The sequence below is a fragment of the Saccopteryx bilineata genome, chromosome 2, assembly GCF_036850765.1.
Source record: "Saccopteryx bilineata isolate mSacBil1 chromosome 2, mSacBil1_pri_phased_curated, whole genome shotgun sequence".
In the NCBI taxonomy this organism is placed as follows: domain Eukaryota; kingdom Metazoa; phylum Chordata; class Mammalia; order Chiroptera; family Emballonuridae; genus Saccopteryx; species Saccopteryx bilineata.
In genome coordinates this window covers 388,763,504-388,779,190 of record NC_089491.1, presented here as the reverse complement: position 1 = coordinate 388,779,190, position 15,687 = coordinate 388,763,504, and the positions used below count along the sequence as shown (strand labels likewise).

The 15,687-nt window shown below is 53.3% G+C and overlaps 1 protein-coding gene across 2 annotated transcripts; it reads left to right on the top strand.

Annotated features, from left to right (window-relative positions):
• Positions 1-306: 306 nt before the first annotated feature.
• TMEM238L (transmembrane protein 238 like) lies at positions 307-11,284 on the top strand. Of its 2 annotated transcripts, none has more exons than XM_066264310.1 (2): positions 307-1,997; positions 6,416-6,549. In XM_066264310.1, exon 1 carries the CDS (start codon positions 1,643-1,645, stop codon positions 1,880-1,882), a length of 240 nt encoding a protein of 79 aa, XP_066120407.1. In that variant the 5' UTR covers positions 307-1,642; the 3' UTR covers positions 1,883-1,997; positions 6,416-6,549. The 2 variants fall into 2 exon arrangements, with proteins under 2 accessions (XP_066120407.1, XP_066120406.1); XM_066264309.1 differs by lacking the exon at positions 6,416-6,549 and adding an exon at positions 9,163-11,284 and having other exon boundaries at positions 315-1,997.
• The last annotated feature ends 4,403 nt before the right edge of the window (positions 11,285-15,687 follow it).

The window sequence follows — 15,687 nt, the reverse complement described above, 5'->3', positions numbered from 1 at the left end:
ATGGGGCTCTGTAGACCGATTCCACTCCTATGCGGTACATATCCTATACATAGCTTCCACACTGTACTGCCACTGCCTTCCTGCCTTTGGAACAACGTCAATAAGCAATAGCATCCAGTTCAGGAATTACCAAGTCTGGCCCGCTGTTTGATTTTGTCAATAAAGTTTTATTGGAACAAAGCCATTTATTTATGTATTGTCTTGGGCTCTGCGGCTACCATGGCAGAAATGAATGGTTGTCACAGGATGACCCCACAAAGTCTAACGTGTTTATTATCCAGCCCATTATGGAACGAATTTGAGGGTCTCTAGAGTCTAGTTTACATTGTTTTGTTTTCAGCGTATATAGTCTTAAATACTTGCTGTCTGTTATGTGATACCAACCTTCCACTGATAGTGACAATAATTAATTGAAGTAAAGAAAAAAAAACCCATTTAGAGAAAAAAAAAGTTAACAAAATATTTATATTATCATATTAACAAGTTAATAGCATCTATAATAGCAGAGCAGCTGTGGCATTCTGGGGGTAGTGCACAGAGGACGAGGCTTGCTGGACACCGGATCATGAGACTAGGGAAAGTCCAGAGGTTCGAGAAGGATGACACGAGAGAGAGCAGCTTCAGCAGAGATGAGAGCCCGGGACCATCTGCGGCCCTGAGGAAAGCTGCTGAGGGTGCTGCTGCATCTCCCTCTGCGCTGAGCACCTGGCGTGGCCGCGGCGATAAGACCACCCCGTGACCCGTCACCCCTCAGGGACGCACGCTGTGTCCCTGGGACGGAGGCAAACGTGAACCCAGTCCGTCTAGGAGACGCGGAGAACCGGGCAGACACTTCCTGACTTCGGCCTGGAGTTGCCTTCCGGTCCACGCCCAGTTCAGCACCGAGAGAGGCCCGAGGTCCCCTCTCTCCCGGTGGTACCCCCTCTGTCACCCCAGCCTTGTCATCTCTGGGACCAGCCTTATTGAAGGCAGCTCAGGTCCTCGGGTCTCCAGAGCAGAGCATCTACAAGACACAGCTAGCTTCTCTTGCTTAATACTGACCAATTCTTAAGCACATTTCAAAATCTCTTTATGTCAGGGAAGACATGAAAAAAAAAATCTCTTTATGCCTTTCACATGAAACCTCCAGTCCCCACCCCCCCTAGAAAGAGTGGGCAGGAGTGGGAGTAGGATGAACACCGCCCCCTCCCACACGAGCTGAACCACTATGTCCCAGACACCTGGCAGGGCTGGCCCGGCATTTGAGAGTCAGAAAGTTAGGCCCCTGGGTCCAGTGTGTCTAGTCCCCGGACACTGCCCATCCACCGGACGGCACCCCGCCTGACTCGTCCTCTGCCTTGCCACTCGGCTGGCCCCAGCGATGCCCGGTCCCGTGAACGGTGATGTCAGGCTGTTTTGGTCAGGATGGTTGCTGAGCCATGAAACAGTTAAGAAACATCCTGCCCCACTGGTTGCAGGCTCATAAAGGTAAGTCCACGTGTTCTTCCTTGTGGCTCCAGACAGACGACTGGGCTCGCTCATTCGCTCACACCCAGTGGAGAGAGAAGGCAGCCTGCCACCCGCCCTGCCCTCCGGACTCACCCTCCCATGCAAATCACCTCTGGGAGTGCAGCCAGGCTCCTCAGGCAGCCGACTGGGGGCCATGCTCCTGGGGAGGCCCTGGGGAGGCTGCGACCCCGGGCGGTGCGCCCTCTTCCTCGTCCTGTCCCTGCTGCTTGACGCCCTGGGCTTGGTGCTTCTGCTTTTGGGCATCTTTGCCTCGCTCAGTTATTGGGACTTCTTGGTCTACTCGGGGTCCCTGATCCTGGCTTTCAGCCTCCTGTTCTGGATCATCTGGTACTCCCTCAATATCCAGCTGCCGCTGGAAAGACTGGACTTGTAGTTCGGCCATGGGCAGAGGAGGAGGGACGCGGGCTTCCCATGGGCCCGGGGCCGCGGGCCGTCGGGGGACCAGGGACATGCTGCCAGTCCCACCCGGAGTGCCCTGCCAGGACCAGGTGAGTGCACGCAGGAGACCTGGGAGGAGTGAGTGGGAGGCTCAGGTGAGCCGGCAGCTGGGACAGGTGCAGGAAGGGGGGTCTTCCGAGGCTAACTGGGCAAGCAGCCGGGAGACCACGCCCGGCCGGGGTCTGGCAACCTGGGCCCTGGCTGAGCAGAGGAACACGGGGCAGGTGTTTTCTCCCCTGAGGACTCTTCTCCTCATGGAACCCAGACGGAGGGTCTTCACGGCCCTCTCCACTCGTGATACGCTGTAGAGGCTCTGCCCTGCAGGGCAGGGAGGGAGGTGCAGAGGGCCCGTCTCGGTGGGTCTGTCGGGGAGCATCCCTGCTGCGGAGAAAAGCCTTTAGCTCTGGGAGAGGCGGAGAAGTTCCCCCACAGCGGCCTGTGCCCCTGCGTGGACGCGGGCAGGGCTGCAGCGGGAGGAAGCAGGGCAGAAACGCCCAGAGGGTCAGGACCTGCCCGCACGTCCACTCTCAGCGCTCCTGCCGGAGCCAGCCTGGAAGAGCCCAGAATCCGGAGACCAGGGCTGACCGCTTCTCACCAGTGGAGCCACACTGTTCAGCCAGACCAGTGGCCCGGTTGACTGCATGTAACCCCGACGGTGGCAGATCACTGTAAGATTTTTTTTTCACGCAGATGCAGAACCTAAAAAACAGAGCTGGTCTGTCACAAAACCACGCGTGAGAGAAAGGGCAGCTACTCCCAGGGCCCGAAACCAAAGTCCTGGTTGGTTTGAGGTCGTTATCCACCCCACCCCAGGTGGGCAAGGACCTACCCTCGGGCGGACGCAGCTAGGCACTCCCTCCTGAGCTGCGGATAGAAGAGCAAAGGTCACTGCTGGGTTGGAAGGAGTGAACAATCGCCGCCATGTCTTTTCCGGGGAATTTCATCTGACCCTCAGGACTGAGAGGCGGGAGCCACTGTTGGAAGAGGTTTCGGAAGTGTGGGGTGCAGCCACCCCTGGCAGACGAGACACCACGGTGCCTGGGCCCTGCCCTGAGCAGCCCAGACGACCCCAAACAGGCTGTGTGATGCCCTGAGCCTCGGCGTTCTTATCTGTGAAATGAGCACAACATTATCTGCTCTCGCTGTTTGCAAGGATCCAAAATAGGTAAGGCAGGACCAGGCTCTGCAAAGCAATGCGGCTTTTAACCCACGTCAAATCTTAGCAAACCTATGGGGTGAATAAACTCACCCAGAGTCCCAACTGAGGAGTAGCTGGGCGTACCTCAGATTGGTGGTGTTGAAGGTCACTTCATGGCTAGCATGATGAAACATCAAAACAAGAAGGGACCCTTAATTTGTTCATCATTCCAAGGATGTGCCAGGCACTGTGCAAGGCACGAGGGGTGTTGTGACGAATCAGACACACACAGATCTCTGCCTGAGGGGAGCTTCCCATCAGGTGAGACACAGACATTAACCAAGTATTCTCACCAACGATACAGTCACAGTCAGGGGAGGTCTAGGCAGGCAAGGAACACCTGTCTATTGGGAATGTTCAGTAGAAAAACTGAGCCAGAAGGTGGAGTCTCCCAGGGAGAGTTGATGGCTTGAGCAAAGGTCCTGGGTTAGCAAAAGAGAAAGACAGCAAGAAGCTTGAAGGGCAGAGGGCAAGTTCAAGAGAGGGTCTGGGCCCTGCTGTAGGCTGATGCCGGGTCAGGTGGAGCCTTGAAGGTCCTCTTCAGCATCCTGGCCATTGTTCCAAGAACAACAAGAAGCTTTTAGCGATGTTCGCAGGATGATGGCAATCATGATGATTACCAGTTCAAGCTCATGTGGGGAGCTAAGTCACCTGTTGCAACAAAAAGGGGTCCGAGTGTGGGGCTCCTTGTTCTGCACAACCTTCTCTCTTTGAGGAGACGAGAAAGTTCAACAGCCCAGTGGTGAAGAGCATGAGCCAGAACCCAAGGTGTCTGGTTCGAATCCAGTTTGGTTCCTGACTCGTCAGGTGACCTGAGGCGAGTTACGTCACCTCTCCACGCCCTAGTGTCCAATTCTGCGAGGCGGAGATGGTGCTAATAATAGCTCCCGTTTCAGAGAGGGTGTTAATTAATATTAATAATAGCATGTAACTCGTGAGCACGTTGCCCGCAGCACTACGCCCGTGATTCAATAAACCCTGGTTGGTCACCATGCAGGGAGCTGGTGCCTTATCACAGAGGGGTAAGACCTTCTTTCGAGACTGACATCCCTGCAGCATTCAGATCGCTCTCAGGACAGGGCGGCGTGGACATTTTTCAGCAGATACCAGAATGAGGGCAGCCCCAGGACGCCGGGCTCTTGTCTAAGCTCAAAGGGGCTTCCGGAGTTGTGGGACGCACGGTGTCCTGCATGGAAGACAGTCACGCAAATATCACTTACACCTGTTCTGTCCCCAAACTCCGTGTTCCATGGTACCCTTAAAGCCAGCTGGCCCACATTCATCTATCTCTCTTCCCTCAGCCCTCCATTCCTTGCCATGTCTGGGGCTGGCTAAGAATGACAAGTTAATGTGGGCTGGGACCTGCTCTTCCCACCCAAGAGCCTGCCTGCTTATGGGAATCGGCCACCATCCCTTGCAGGACGCTGGACAAGTCATTTTACTTCCTTTTAAAATAGGAGATTTGGTCCTCAGAAGAGGTTTCTTTTTCTTTTTCTTATTTATTTATTTTGTATTTTCTGAAGTTGGAAACGGGGAGGCAGTCAGACAGACTCCTGCATGCACCCGACTGGGATCCACCCGACATGCCCACGAGGGGGCAATGCTCTGCCCATCTGGGGCGTTGCTCTGCCGCAACCAGAGCCCTTCTAGCGACTGAGGCAGAGGCCACAGAGCCATCCTCAGCGCCTGGGCAAACTTTGCTCCAATGGAGCCTCAGCTGCGGGAGGGGAAGAGAGAGACAGAGAGGAAGGAGAGGGGGAGGGGTGGAGAAGCAGATGGGCACCTCTCCTGTGTGCCCTGGCCGGGAATTGAACCCGGGACTCCTGCACGCCAGGCCGACGCTCTACCGCTGAGCCAACCGGCCAGGGCCTTCTTTTTTTTATTATTTTATTTAAAAAATTAAATTAAAAGGGGTGACCTTGATCAATAAGAGTATATAGGTTTCAGGCAAACATCTCTGTAGCATTTGAACTGTTGATTGTGTTGGGTGCCCATCACCCAGAGTCAAATCATCTTCGGTCACCGTATGTTTGTCCCTCTTTACTCCCCTCCCCCCACCCCTTCCCCTTGGTAAGCAGCCACTTCCCTTTTCTCTACGTCCAGAGGAGGGTGCACACTGTGCTCTGCACAGGCCGGTCAGAGAGCTGCACTGGAGAGTGGGCAGGCAGGAGACCCAGCACCCCGCCCACCCCGCGGCTCAGACAGGCACCCCACATGCACATGCTGGGTTTGTCCCGGTTCTTATCTATGTAACTTTTGGATAAGGCTTCATGCGGACCCAGGTTCTGACGCTAAAAGATGTTTCTGATAATGGCTCGTCTCCATCCCTTGCACTGTGACCTGTGGCCTGAGCATAATCTCTGACCGATCGTGTCCCTGGTTTACGGGCTGTTGGTACCTGGCTCCGCAGGCTCTTGGGTCTGGGGAGGAGGAGAAGGAAGGAGGGCTGGCTCCTGGGATTCAGAGCCTCGTGCTGCCATTCCGAGCTCACCGCCCAGAGTCTCAGAGTCGGGTTCATGAGGGCAGCCCTACCTACCCGCCCGACCCCAGAGATGCAGGTCTCATCCCTGGCATGAGGTCTGGGACAGGCACACGTGAGGACAGGGCAGGGCCTGGTCCCCGCGTCCCTCTGCCTGCAGCTTGCAGGGTTCCCTGGAGTCTGCCTGACCACTCAACCCCAGAAGAACCCCTCAGGCGTTTCAGGGATGAGTGGCTTGTTTTCACAGCCTGACTGTATGCCAGGCGAGATACGGTGCCATCTGATTGTATCGCTGGGGCACTGTACTTTCCGAAGCTTTGTTTGGTCTGCGTTCCCTTGTTGGGCATGTCTTGTACAGTCAGGCGGGGACTCGTGTTCTTTCGTAAGAGGGTACAAAGTTACACTCCCCCCCCAACTGCATGCATGCTCACCATACACATATGTCAACACTTCTTCCACACACACACCTCCCCTCGTGTGCACACACTCTCCCTCATATATGCCTCATCAACACACACACTCCCACAAACACACACACCCCGCACGCACACCTACCTGTCCCATTGCCCACACACACCCACTCCCTGTGCACAGATCCACCGTGCCCGCCCACCCACGTCCTCCTCAACCCCACCTTACATACACACCAGCACCCCACCCACACAGACACGCCCACATACCCCCCACAAACACCACTCCCCAGCAACCGAAGCCAAGAGGCAGGGAGGGCTCACAGCCCCGAGCCCTGGAAAGCGGGGCTCATTCCTCGGCACCGGCTCTCTCCCACGCAGAGACTCCCACGCAGAGACTCCCCGCTCCGCCCACATGACAACCGGGCGGCTGCCAAGTCAGTTCGGAGCAGAGCCAGGTGGAAAGACCTGCACGTTGGGGGGGCACAGAAGGCCAAACATTTCTCCCCAGAGGAACTTACAATCTAGAAGGAGAGAAAGAAAAAAAAAAAAAAAAAAAAGGTATGCAATGCCTCGTAAGAGTACCCGGAACGTGGAGCGTGCGTCCCGTGAGACAAGCACAGTCTTGCCTGGGCTCCGAGAGAGCCGGGGAAGGCAGAGACCTCTCTCGCTGGGGGCGGGGAAGGGCAGTGAGCTGTGGCACCAGCTATGTGGCCCTGGGTCTTGAGAGACAGGGGAGAACGTGGGAGGCGGAGGTGGCATTGGAAGAGCCAGAAGGAAGGGCTGCAGAACAGAAAGCATTCTAGTGTGCTGGAAAGAGTGAGCGGGGTCCCCTCGTTGAGTAGCTGGGGTTAGAGGGTCTGCTGGAGGACTTTGGAAGCGAGATGAGGATTCTGGCACTTGGAGAGTGAGGAGGAGGCTTCAGAACCCGTGGGGAGTAGACAGCACCACGGCGAGACTTGAGGAAGAGGAACCAGGCATCCCATGCAGATGGGGTTGAGAGGAGAGGCGGAGAAAGGGGACCTTTCAGAAAGCTCGGGCGGCGGGGCGTGAGAGCAGGGACGGGAATGATGACCACGGGAAGGAGGGGAGAGGGACGGAGACGGCGTGAGGAGAGACAGACAGGACCAGCAGCGGGCCGGCCGGCAGAGGCTGTGGCAGCATTGCCGCCCGCAGACTAGGGAGGGCCGGGGAGGGCACAGCATTGGTTCAGATGACGCCGCGTCTTCCTCGGCTCAGGCGGAGCGGGAGGCGGAAATGGTATTTTTGAACAGAACTACCCAATTGGCAATGAATGTACAGATTTTTAAACCCAGAGGGAGATCAGGCACGGAGGTGGACGCAGGGGCCGCTGGCCTGAACGTGGGTGAGATTGCGGAGGGTAGGAAGCAATCCGAGAGAAATGGGAAGAAAGCGGGGTGTGCGGGCGTGGGGAACGGAAGGAAGGAAGATAGACAGAAGAACCCCGAGATTCACTCAGAGAGGCACACTATCCCAGCGCACACTATCAACAACACTGCGAAGAAAGCGGCTACTATCAATCTCCTTCTACAGGCAAGCGTATCAATGAGCGTAGAGGCTAAATAACTTGTCCAGCATAATGGGACTTCCGAATGATAGAGCCAGACAGGAGGATGGGTGTGTCTGACCCTGCTGTTCACACGTCTTCCGCTAGGCTCAGAGGCCCGTGGGCCGGCGCTGGCTCCTCTGTTCTTGTAAGCGGGGTGTTTATTGGAACGCCGTCAGGATCTTTGCTCGTGAACGGATGCTTTCTGCTATAATGATGGAGTTGAAGAAATGCAGAGCAGACCCTTTGGCCAGCAATGCCTAAAATACTGACTGTCTGGGCTTTTACAGAAACCGCTGGCTGCCCGGAACTAGCCCTGGTTACTTTCCACAGGAGCTGAGGCCAGAACCCTGAGCCATGTTTGCTCCTGGAAAATGGGAGCAGGGAGGTAGACTGGGGAGCCCAAAGATGAGCTCCCAGAAATAATGAGGGAGCGACACCAGGCAGGTGGCAAAGAGGATGAAGAAGGACGTGATATCAACAGTTTTAGGACTGACCATCCAACGCCTCAGAGCTCTCAAGAGGGTTGTGTCCTGGGGAGAGGTGATTGGCCTTCACAATGAGTCTTTATCAGCAAGTGGTGGGGACAGAAATGAAACCAGTGGCCCTGGCCAGTTGGTTCTGTGTAGGCTGTCGGCCTGGCATGTGGATGTCCTGGGTTCGATTCCCAGTCAGAGCATACAAGAAACAACCATCTGCTTCTCTACCCTTCCTGTTTACCCTTCTCTTTCTCTCTCTCCTCCTCCCACAGCCATGGTTCGATTGGTTCAAGCATATCGGCCCTGGGTGCTAAGGATGGCTCCAATGGAGTCCCCATCTCAGGCACTAAAAATAGTTCAGTTGCAAGCATGGCCCCAGGTGGGCAGAGCATCAGCCCCAGACTCTGTCTCTGTAGCTCCCCTCCTCTCACTTAAAAAGAAGAAAGAAAGAAAAAAAAGAAATGAGACCAGTACCACTTGCAGAGCAGCAGCTAGGATGTAGAAAGGCTGAGTACAAACTAGTCTTCACTGTATTTGGAGATAAAATGGCAGGGGTCAGCCTGCGACGGCAGAGCCGGTGGGCAGTATGATTTTTCCAGAGGAGCAGATACGGGGAAGTAAGTGGGATGGTAGGTGGAAGGGAGGAGCCAGTAGAGGGGGAGAGAGGACAATGGAGGTACAAACAAAAGCAGGCGGAGGTCTGGCCGTGTCCCGGGTAGAGGTGGGGGGCGGAGTCCGGAGCCCAGAGAGAGAGATGAGCTTTGCCTGAAAGGACAGGGTGGACAGAGGGAACTCAGGTTTGATGACTACCTCCATAATTTACTGGGCCAAACCTTTACTTCATTTTCATGGTCTTATTTGACGCTCACAACCCGTGAGGCAGGAACTCAAACCTCCATTACCCAGGCGGGAAACTGAGTCTCGAGGCGGTCTCGTGACCAGCCCATGGCCACGGCGCTGTGCAGGGCAGCTCCAGAGTTGACACCTTTGTCCAGCTGACTCCACGGACCACGCTTAGTGCACCGCACGCGGGCCTGAAATGGTGTATCCAAGCCAGTTCATCTTCACTTTATTCAACACAGGTCCCTTCCGATGGAGAAGCAGCAAAGCAAGAAGATGCCCCTCTTGGCAGCCCATCACACAGCGGCGCCCAGGAGGGACCAGCGGCGGTGAGGTGGACACTTTCAGAGCAGCCACCAGGATGCTCACGAACGGCCGTGAACGCCAGGCTTCTGCACGGCTCCTGCTTCCGTCCAGACTCCAGCGCCCCGGGGCCACACGACTGACATCACTGCTTTTGCCCCGCTGTTGCGGGGGTGGGGTGGGGGGCTGAGAAGCCTCACCGTTCTCACACTGGGGCTTCTATAGCAGCGACCCTGCTGTGGGCTTGGACACCAGCAGAGATGCCCTGCCCCTGCTGCTCCTCTTGCCAATGATGTCCTGTTCAAAACTAACAGCTGGAATGGGGCGCAGGAGTCCACCTGGAGCCTCCTGCGAGCATGCGCTGCTCTGGGTAACTGCCGCTTGTCCTCTTCAGCTCTTTGAGCAGACGGTGTGAGCCCCGGGAAGGCTGCACCTCATCCGTCTCTTGGGACCAACCAGCTGGCACATGGTAGCAGGTTGCACGACACGTTGGTTTCGAAAGCAAATGGACGGCCAGTGCTGTGAGCGGGAGGCCACCCTCCTCCGTGCTGGACGCTCACAGGGCCCTGCTCACTGGCACAGGCCGGCCCCGCGGCTGGCTCATATGGAGCTTTTAGTCAACTGGACTTTTTTCTGATAAGCAAGTGAGGCCTCTATACCGTGCTGCCCACGTTTCATTTATTTATTGAACCTAAGAGCAGGACTTTATTTTTATCTTAGTCCGGTGTTGTCTGGTCAGGTGCGGCCAGACTGCACAGCGACTGGAGGGTCGACCTCCGGAGGCTCATCAGGGGTGTTTCTGCCCGTCGCCTGTGCGTGGCCCACCCCACTTATTTATGGTCCCCTGGCTTCATGCTGTGATTTTTATTTATAGTTCACCCTTGAAAGTGGATGTGTTTCTTATAAGCTGCCCTGGGTCTTTGATGGTATGAGGTGGTTACCCAAATAAAGGAGTGGATATGGCCTTTTGCTAAAACACGCCATTTTCACGTGGTTTCCGAGCCGGCACGGTCCTCATGACAGTTGTCAGACTCCCAGTTTTACCTCCCTCTTTCCAATAGTTTCACCTGCCCCTGTGCGAATCTCGGAATTCTGCACTCGGTCCAGCACCTCCTGGGAGGAAGGCGTGGAGCCAGGTGTGATGGAGACGGCCCACAGGTTATCCTGACACCAGGGAATCTTCTGGAAGTGCTTGGCTCAGCCACCCAGAATTAAGCTGGTCTCGAAACCTGAAGAGTAATCATGTAAGAACATTCTAGGCCCTGCCTGGTTGGCCCAGTGGTAGAGCATTCACCCAGGGTATGGATGTCCTGGGTTTAATTCCCAGTCAAGGCACATAGGAGAAGTGACCATCTGCTTCTCCACCCCTTGCCCTCCCCCTTCTCTCTCTCTCTCTCTTCCCCTTCTGCAGCCATGGCTCGATTAGTTTGAGAGTATCAGCCCCAGGTGTTGAGGATAGCTCCATGGAGCCTCCATCTCAGGCACTAATAATAGCTTGGTTGTGAGCATGGCCCGAGATGGGCAGAGCATTGGCCCCATTTGGGGGTTGCTGGGTGGATCCTGGTCAGGGTACATGTGGGAGTCTATCTCTCTATCTCTCCTCCTCTCACTTGGAAAAGAAGGGGGAAAAAAAAAAGAAAAAGAAAGAATATTCTAGATAAGACATTAAGAAGAAGAAAGATTCCCTTCCTCCTCAGAACCTTTCTTGACCAGCTTTACTTATTAGTATCCCCAGGTAAACACTTCTTTGTGTTTCTGACCTGACTGCACGCAGTGAGGACAGTGTTTCCTCTTATTGTCAGTCCTAACATTCGCACAGAAGGAAAAGTTCCATGCAACCCCACTCGTTCTGAACAATCCCTCAGGAAGACAGTGTTGGAGGACACATGCCTTCCTTTTACGAGACCAACCCAGTTGTCTTTATTTTTAATTCTGGAAATGAAACAGGTTTCCACTCCTTTGCTCAGGGACCACATGCAATAGCTGACTTTCATTTTACAGCCATCTCATTGTTCCAAAATAGGCAAACCCTGGAAAACTAGGCTTGCACTCCGGCGCTTACGCTCCCGTCCGGGAGGCGGGACTGAGACGCATTGAGCAATAGCTGCAGGCTCTGAGCTCGCACCTCAGACCCGCCCCAGGGGACTTCTCACGTGACTCTCATCTCCCGCTCTCCTTCCTTCACCTGGCCGTTCACGTGCGGTTTAAGAGCAGGTCAGATGGTTCTCCATCGAGCGCCCGTGTTCAGCTCCAGCTGTCTCCTGAATCCCAGGGCACGCTCTGCAGAACGGCCTCCGCTTGCTGCTGTGGAGGGTGGGTGGAGGGTAACGCTGGGATAATGGAGGCAGGAGGCGAACTCAGTGTAAGTCCAGCTGATTACTTCCTGGCTCTGCCTTTAGTCCCCTGGAAGGAAAGAGAGGCCCACACAAGAGGGCTTCCTGGGATTGACCTTCCACCGTCTGGAAACCCCGATGAAGGGCTAGCGCCGGGAAGACGCACCTACCTCGGTGACGCAGGTGGAGAGTGGGGGCATCCTTCCGGGACGAGGCTGGGTCTGCCACTGGGGACCTGTCAGAACAATGCCCGAGGACCCCTGGTGGCACAGAACGAGGGGCCAAAAGCACTGAACTCCACCTCAGAGGTCATGAGAGCAGCGCTACTCAAGCTGTACACAGATCACCCGGGAATCTCCTTCAATGCCGATACTAATGCGGTGAGTGTGGGGAGGGGCCTGAGACCCGGCATTTCTAATGAGCTCCTAGGCCAGCGGTTGTCAACCTGTGGGTCGCGACCCCGGCGGGGGTCGAACGATCAAAACAAAATATTTCCGATGGCTTTAGGCGCCCCCTGTGTTTTGGTCGTTCAACCCCCCCCCCCCGGGGGGTCGCGACCCACAGGTTGACAACCGCTGTCCTAGGCCATGGCACTGCTCCGAGTCCCTGGGACACCCAAGGATCTTGAGCAACCTGCGATTTGGAGACTGGAAAGCGAAGCCAGCAGATGCAGTGAGCTTTTCAAGTTCAACCAACTGAAAAGCAGCAGGTCCGGGACTGCGGCCCAGGACTCCCGGACTCCGGGTCTGCAGGCTGCCAGTCAAGTCCTCTGCCCCGCCCCTAAACTGCAGGCTGGCTTCTCCAGAGCCCTGCTGGGCCTCAGGCAGGGCAAGCCGGGTAGGGGTGGACGGAGGTGATGCGTGCTCGGTCATCAGGTGAGTCATGGACCACTGTGCCTCAGGCCTCAGCCTGGCTGTGCCACGTGCCCGGGAACGTGCTCCTGACCGGGCCTGCACGCTGTATGCGTCACAGCAGATACCAGAGCCATGAGCGCAGGAGCCCCATCACGGGCCGCGCAGGGTGGAGAGGGAGGAGGGAACGGGCGGGGCCCATTTCCACTGAGCAGGGCCACATGGAGCTGGGCTAGAGCTGATTTGGACTGGTCTTCCCAGAGGGTTCTCCCAAGGGGCTGGGCCCGGAGAACCCCCTACCGCTCTCCAAGGCCCTCTCTACAACCCTCTCATCCCATCGGCTCCCTTGGACGGCATTTGGGCTTTGTCAGTGCCCAGAACACAGTCAGCTCTGCCACTTATAGGCTAAGTGACCTTCTAGGTGATCCTTTCCAATCAGAGATTAATGATAAGGACATCACAATCACAAGGATCAATTATGATTTGTGATCACACACACACACACACACACACACACACACACTGCCTCCTAACAGGGCAGGTTTCTTAGAGCATACTGTTTCTCCTTTGTGGAAATCAAAATATAAAGATATACACATTAGGTGACCTCTTCAGACTTTTAATGATTCCAGGACCATAGGACTTATGTCATATAAAGCCACTGGAAGTCAATCAAGCCTGCCACTAATAAGTCTCCATTCCACACCACCTCATTCCCACCGTCTACCTCCGAGATGACCCGCAAACCCAGAGGAAGATGGGCACGTGAGGGGAAGGCTGGGTCCACCCAGGCTCTGCAGCCCCCTCCCAATCAGTATCTAAACCCCCTAGGATTCAGCTTGTTCCTCGGTGAAATTCCAGTGTTGCAGGGAAAGGGGAGCCTATCCCGGCTGGATCACAAGCTGGGTCTGCCACTGCTGAGGCTGGCTCAGAAACTCATTTGCATGAAGGACCCAAGAGCCTGCTGGGTAAAGAAATCTAACAATAAGGGAAAAAGGAGTCAGATAATTTGGGCCTGGTAACAGAGAAATAAACAGTAAGCTCAGCTTTCTTCATTTTATAGCTACTTCTTCCTGTTCTCAAGGAAGAAGAGCCATAAGAAGAATTAAACAGTTTTTTGGGGAAAAAAAACTAGATGTGGTATTTGGGGTCCACATCTCAGCATTTGGAAGCACCCAGTATGAACTTGGTTATGTTCATTCCTGGTAGACAGAATGATATTTGGAGATGATATCAGAGTAATGGTGGTGTGAGAAATACCCTTGATCTTTTCCCTTAAAATGTCAACAAATTGAACAGCCACACCTCAGCAAAAGAACCCCAGCTGGGCTCGCAGATTTGCCACACAGGAATCGACTAAACGTGAAGGGGGGACGGAAGGTAAGATGCACTGGCGGTCGGGCTCCAAGGAAGAGAGAAAACCAGACCCCTGGGGTTTTGTCAGGTGGGGTTTTGGAGAGGGGAGAAACCAGAAATGACTGGGTCTCCTTCTGCCAGGAGGAATGGAGAGATTGGGGGTGGGAGGACAGAAGGAGAGGTAGTTGCAGCAGAACAAGAGGTCACTCTCAGGGATAGACCTATCTTGGGCCATAAAACTAATCTCAACAAATTCAAGAAGATTGAAATTATACCAAGCATATTCTCGGACCATAAGTCTTTGAAATTAGAATTCAGCTACAAAGAGGAAGTAAAGAAACCCACAAAAATGAGAAAATTAAACAACATACTTTTAAAAACCAACTGGGTCAAAGAAGAAATAACAGCAGAGATCAAAGGATATATACAGAGAAACGAGAATGACAACACAACTTATCAAAACTTCTGGGACACAGCAAAAACAGCAATAAGAAGGGAGTTTATATCATTACAGGCTTATATCAAGAAACAAGAGAAGTCCCAAGTAAACAACCTAACATCACATCTGAAAGAACTAGAAAAAGAAGAACAAAGTCAGCAAAAGAAAGGAAATAGTAAAAATTAGAGCAGCACTAAATGAAATAGAAAACAAAAACACTATAGAAAAAAGTTAATAGAACAAAGAGCTGGTTCTTTAAAAAGATCAATAAAATAGACAAACCCGTGGCTACACTCATTAAGGAAAAAAGAGGAAGGACTCATATAAAGAGAATCCTACATGAAAAAGGAGAAATTACCACAGACATCATAGATATGCAAAGGGTCATACTAGAATACTATGAAAGGTTATATGCCACCAAATTCAATAATCTAGAAGAAATGGATAACTTCCTAGAACTATACAATCTTCCTAGACTGAGTCACAAAGAAGTGGAAAACAGAAACAGACCCATGAGCAGGGAAGAAGGGAGGAAATAGAAACAACTATCAAAAATCTCCCCCAAAACAAAAGTTAGGACCATATGGCTACATTAGTGAATTCTATCAAACATCCAAAGAAGATTTGGTACTTACCCTTCTCAACGTATTCTAAAAAATTGAAGAAGAGGCAATATTCAATACTCCCTAACACATTTTATGAAGCCAACATAATAACGCAGCATTATTCGCAGTGGTCAAGATGTGGAAACAACCAAAGTGTCCCCTAATAGAGGATTGGATAAAGAAGAGGTGGTACATATATACAATGGAATACTACTCAGCCATAAGAAATGATGACATATTGCCATTTATGACACCATGGATGGACCTTGAGACCATTATACTGAGTGAAATAAGTAAATCAGAAAAAGCTAAGAGCTATATGATTTCACACATAGGTGGGACATAAAACTGAGACTCATGAACACAGATAAAGTGAAGTGGTTTCCAGGGGTGGAGGGTAGTGGAGAAGGGAGTCAAGAGGGACCAGTCAATATCTGGTGACAGGAAATTATCTGACTTTGGGTGATGGGCACACAACACAACCAACCATTCAAATGCTATAGGAATGTATTCCTGAAAACCTGTGTACTCTTATTGATCAATGTCACCCCATTAAATATAATCTTATAAATAAAAATAATAATATCTGGCAGAAAAGGGGCTGGAATGGTAAAGGACTCCTTGCCAGGGATATTTGTGTGAAAGGTTCAGATGGTTAGAAACCAAGCACAGTTCTATCTGCTTTTATCAAGGGAAAGAGGGGAGCAGAAGTGTCACTCAGAGTGTGGCAGTGAGTGGCAGCACACCCCGAGCAGCTAGAGCGGCCCCCAGCTCCTTCCACACTCAGCGACGCAGCCGCCAGCCGCCATGGCCCTGAGCCATCTGTGAGCATCTGGGCTTTACTGGCTTCGTAGCATGCATGCATTCGCAAGACTTGTCC